The sequence below is a fragment of the Hibiscus syriacus genome, unplaced genomic scaffold (genome assembly GCF_006381635.1).
Source record: "Hibiscus syriacus cultivar Baekdansim isolate YM2019G1 unplaced genomic scaffold, ASM638163v2 tig00111310_pilon, whole genome shotgun sequence".
NCBI classification, from domain to species: domain Eukaryota; kingdom Viridiplantae; phylum Streptophyta; class Magnoliopsida; order Malvales; family Malvaceae; genus Hibiscus; species Hibiscus syriacus.
The window spans coordinates 271,831-277,012 of record NW_024063053.1 but is presented as its reverse complement, the minus strand read 5'-3'; the positions used below and the strand labels follow the sequence as shown (position 1 = coordinate 277,012).

The 5,182-nt window shown below is 35.6% G+C and overlaps 1 protein-coding gene across 2 annotated transcripts; it reads left to right on the top strand.

The window, feature by feature from the left end:
• Window positions 1-2,566: 2,566 nt before the first annotated feature.
• On the top strand, window positions 2,567-4,641 carry LOC120158270 (heat stress transcription factor A-6b-like). 2 transcript variants are annotated; one of them, XM_039169153.1, is made up of 2 exons: window positions 2,567-2,951; window positions 3,724-4,641. In XM_039169153.1, the coding sequence occupies exons 1-2, from the start codon at window positions 2,742-2,744 to the stop codon at window positions 4,489-4,491; spliced, it is 978 nt and encodes a 325-aa protein (XP_039025084.1). In that variant the 5' UTR covers window positions 2,567-2,741; the 3' UTR covers window positions 4,492-4,641. The 2 variants fall into 2 exon arrangements, with proteins under 2 accessions (XP_039025084.1, XP_039025083.1); XM_039169152.1 differs by having other exon boundaries at window positions 2,573-3,044.
• Window positions 4,642-5,182: the final 541 nt, after the last annotated feature.

Genomic DNA, 5,182 nt, shown 5'->3' with positions numbered 1-5,182 from the left:
TAATTCAAATTGAGAATCACATCAATCGTATACTTTCAAGGAGGAAAAAAGTGTAGTTTTTGAACCATGAATCCTTATTATCCGGTGGAGGAGTACCCTAGCTCGAGTTATTCAGGGTACCGTTGGCTGAACTTCTGTTTCTGATCATTCTTCCAACTGCCCCAGATGTCCCAAAGCTCTTGCACGTCATTCTGCTTTAGGCTGATAGAGACGTAGCTAACCAGCTCTGACACATAGCTTCCTTGAAGACTATCTCCATTTTCTTTCTGAGTCTTCTCGGACCATAGTCGTACCTCGGGGTTTTTAATCTCTTGTATTACAATATCTTTATCCACTAATTCAGATTATTTTGTGTAACAAACACCTTTTTAGGGATCAATGGCCTCTTGTTATGATGCAAATGCTTTAAAAACAAACACAAAGGTAAACAGTTAGTAAAATAAAAATAAATAAAAATAAAAAAAAATAAAAAAAATAAATGGAAAGAAAAAACCATAAGAGAAAAAAAACATGGTTAGGAAAGAAATGTCCTAGGTTTTGGAATGTAGTTTTGGGGTAGGCTCTATTTCTTCAAATTCTCCCAGTTTAGGTTCTAAAAAATGATACCCGAGTTCTCCTTGCTGGTGCTCCCTTGGGCTTACCAGACCCTTAGTCCTAAACCCATCACAGGCTTGTGTGGACTAAGTTAAACTCGAGAGGACATATTCCCTTATGTCTATGCGGTGAATAAATTCACACGAAGACATAAGGTATATGAATCCCGAAGGCTACTTGATTGGCATATGCGGTGAATAAATTCACACGAATGCGTCGCTTTCACCCCCACTTAAAACGGGTTCGGAGCTCGAGTTTAGAGCCTTGAATGAAAAAGTTTTGAAAGTTGAAATCACTAGAAAATGATCAGTTCAACTATTTACTCAAAAAAATATAATCAAAGGTAAGTAATAAGGATCGAAATGTTACCTTAAAATTTAAACTTACCCTTTTCGTTAAAAAGACAACTGGAAATTACCTTAGCCTAACTCACTTACCTGTGTCCCCAGCGGAGTCGCCAAGCTGTCGTAACCGTCTTTCGGTTGGGCCCCGGAATTGGGCTTCGACTTAGGAAAATGGATTAGAAGTCGCCACCGATCATTTATTTTTAAAGCAAATGGGTTGATCGGACACCCTATTTCTTACCTCATCTGAGTCTTACCAAAGATGTGTCGGATTCGAGAGTCGGTTACAGTCAAGGAAGGGTTAGCACCCTTGAACTGCCCTTTCGGTACTACGTAATTTCCAGTTATCTTTGATTAAGAAAATTGTAAGTTAAATTAAAAGATAAAATGACGATCCAAATTACTCACCTCTAAGATTTGGAAAACAAACCCTTAAATAATCAAGAAAAGTGTTAGAAAAACAAAAACGATGAAGATAAATTGAAAATAAAGAAAATGAAATAAAGAAGAGATAAACAAAAAAAATAAATACTAACAAATATGGACGAAAAGTAAACAACACAGTTGATATGGAGATTATGAAAATAAATGGAATATATAAAAAATAAAGACAATGGAATAAGATAAATAAATAAATAAAATAAGAAAAATGAATCAATGAATAAAGAAAATAAAAATAAAAAAAATAAACAAAACGAAGGGAAAAAAGATAAAAAAGAAAATACATACATATTAGCTTGTAAACTAAAAAATATATAAAAAAAATATTAAGAAATAACGTAATATATATATATATATATAATATAACATTTAAATAAAATAAGTAAATAATAAAATAATAATGATACATGTATATACAAAACAACAAAAGGAAATAAATAATAATAATATACAAGAGTAATATCAAATATATACTATAATGTAATATTAAATAAAATGAGAAGAAAATTCAAATTCAAATCTAGAAAACGAACTAGAATGTAAAAATAGAAAATCGAATGATAAATTTTGGAACACTTTGAGTATGAATTGGGATTTCATGGTGGAAATTAAATCATTTATAAACGAGGGGACCAAGAGTTAGATTACCCCTTTTTCACACCCATTTCGAAAATCAAAATATTTTCTCAAGAAAAGAAGCATCGGGGGCTAGATCTATAAAAATATATCCCGAAAAATACATCTGTTCATCGATAAAAAATCATTTTCTTTGGTGTTTTTCGAATACAAAATGTAACGAGACACAAGCATGCAAGCGTAAACTCGAAAAAGGTACTATATTTACCTTGTATTTCTCTTCGAAAACTTGTAAAAAAAAATTCTGATTTCGCTCTAAGATTGCTCGTAATTTCTATTTGTATTTCGTATCTTCATTCGTGTGTTATAAATGATATGAATTACATGTATTTATAATGAAAAAACCGATTATTTTTAAAATTCTATACAAAATAGATTTCTAACGCTCTTTGGTTGCTGTGAAAATTAACTACAAGAGGAGTCTTCGGAGAGGAGACATAGGAATGAGACACGTGGCGCTGTAAAATTAATGTCTACACCTTACAGCACTGTTTCCACTCTCAATTCATAATCCTACTTCAGATTTTTCCCCCTGGAGCGTCGTCCCCTGTTTCGAATTTCCTTTTCTTTTTGTTCCCAGTTTGATCTTCCTTTCCATAACTCTGCGTTTGATCGAACCTTTTCTTCAGCAGTAAACTAGATATTGTCAAGGGAAGAAAATAATTCAAATTGAGAATCACATCAATCGTATACTTTCAAGGAGGAAAAAAGTGTAGTTTTTGAACCATGAATCCTTATTATCCGGTGGAGGAGTACCCTAGCTCGAGTTATTCAGGGTCCGAAGAAGATGCAAAGATGATGATGGGGCTGCCGCAGCCGATGGAGGGTCTCCACGATGCAGGGCCGCCGCCATTCCTTATCAAGACCTTTGACATGGTGGATGATCCTAGTACTAACTACATACTTTCTTGGAGCAGAGGAGGCGGCAGCTTTATTGTATGGGATCCTCACTCTTTCTCCGCTAATTTGCTCCCTAGATATTTCAAGCACAATAATTTCTCTAGTTTTGTTAGACAGCTCAATACTTATGTAAGTGTTCTTACCCCTCAATTCCTATTCTCTGTTCCCAATCCTTTTTGTTTCTCCCAATATTACTTCATTTCATAAAGATAGAGAAAAAGATGCTTTGAAAGTTTGGTGATGAACTTGGTGCAAAATGTTCTTGGGGTGTTTCTTCTGCAATTTCCCCGTTTCAGCTGATTTTCATTTTAAGTTTTCACAGCTGCTTTGGAGAAAACTTGGTTGTTCACTAGTTTTATATCGATTTTTCACAAATTGGGAATGATCTTGTATCTTCGTTTAATTGGATGCTTAATGCGTGAGAAATACACTCATAAACATGTTTGTTTAATTAATGCTTGGGACTGTTCTTGGATGTTCTGTAATTTCGCATGGTTTCATAAACCCAATATTCTCAGCCAGTTACGTTTTAAACACCCCATTTTGGTAGAATGTTCTTTGGAGGCTTTCGTGTCAGTTTCACTTGGTTCTTTCTGGAAGTGGGACTTTGCTCAACTATTCTTGAATGAAAAGACTGGCAAATAGAATAATTGCTTAGTCCGTCTCCATCATCAATGGAATTAAAAAGTTTCCAGTCCCTTCTGTCTCAAGTTTTTTGTTGGTTATTGTGTGATTTCATTTAGCTTGAAACTTTAGTGGTTGATATTAATAAATGGATACTGAGTTTGGAATTTTCAACTCCCAGCAGGGTTTTAAAAAGATAGATCCAGACAAATGGGAGTTTGCGAATGAAGGGTTTCTTAAGGGACAAAAGGATCTTTTAAAGAGCATTAGGAGAAGAAAGACCCCATCTCAAGAAGCTCTTGGTCCTTGTGTTGAAGTTGGCAGGTTCGAACTTGAAGGAGAAGTTGATCGTTTGAGGTGCGACAAGCAGGTTCTAATGATGGAATTGGTGAAGCTAAGACAGCAGCAAGTGGACACTCGGGCTTATCCTCAGACCACGGAAGAAAGGCTGCAAATCACAGAAAACAAACAACAGCAAATGATGTCTTTCTTGGCTAGAGCGATGCAGAATCCGGGTTTTGTCCAGGAGCTAATGCAACAAGAGGAGAAAAGAATGGAGCTTGAAGAAGTCATATCTAGGAAAAGGAGGAGGTCGATTGATCGACGATCCTGTGGTGTGGATGTAGGTGAGTCGAGCGGAGTTTGTTCTTGTGGTGGAACGAATCCTGTTAAAACTGAACCTTTAGTATTTGGTGATCATGGATATCAAGTGACAGAACTTGAAGCGCTTGCATTGAAAATGCAAAGCTATGGTAGAGCAAGAAGAGAGCAACAGGAAGCTCGAGATAAGGTCGAACATCGAGAGAATCGTGACAACGAACTTGATGAACGATTTTGGGAAGAATTATTGAATGAGAGATTTGAAGGAGAGTTCGATATACCAGGAACCGAAGTAGCAAAAGATGAAGATGTGAATGTGTTCGCTGACCAGGAACCAAAGTACAGAAAATAAACATCTAGATTACATAGCATAGCTACTACGAATCAATTTGGCATTCCCTCGGTGACAAATTCTCTTTGATGGGAGGTCTTAGCACATTTTCATTAGTTTATCTCTGATATTTCTACAAATGGGTTAGCAAAGAAAAGATTGGCCATAATCTTCAAAAAAATTTTATGCTTTCTTGTTTTTGCCAGGATAGGGGGAATTGCTTACCAAGAACAGTATCAGTGGAAAATCTATATTGTCACTGGTGTTTCTAACCGTGTTTTATTCATCTCCCATCTCATTATTTCCCTTGTTCTTGATAATATTTTTGCATCTCATCCTTCTTCGTCAATGGTTAGGTTTGCAGCTGTAGATCAGAATCTGTGGTGGTCACCGTCATGACTTGTTTCCAAGGTTCTCCATTTTTTTTTCTGCTTTTACCCCTTGAAAGGCACCAGTTGTTCCATGCAGAATATAGAATATGCTCAATCCATTAGTTTATTAGGCTCCACTGTTTTGATTCTTTTCTTCGCCTTAAACGAGTGGTAGATTGTTCTTCCTGTATTTAAGAGCCATGATCGGTTATAATGAACAATCGTGGTGATATTTTTTTCTCCATGGCAATTGGATTCTCTCACTGGTCGCTTTCAAGTTTCAAATATTATTATTAGGATATATCAGCTTGATATATCAGTTTGCATTGTTGCTTATAATT

Excerpts from the sequence above, each read along its gene's own strand:
- LOC120158270 (XM_039169152.1), top strand. The coding sequence starts at position 2,742 with ATGAATCCTTATTATCCGGTGGAGGAGTACCCTAGCTCGAGTTATTCA. Across the intron at positions 3,045-3,723 it reads TTAGACAGCTCAATACTTAT|GGTTTTAAAAAGATAGATCC; the intron begins GTAAGTGTTCTT and ends AACTCCCAGCAG.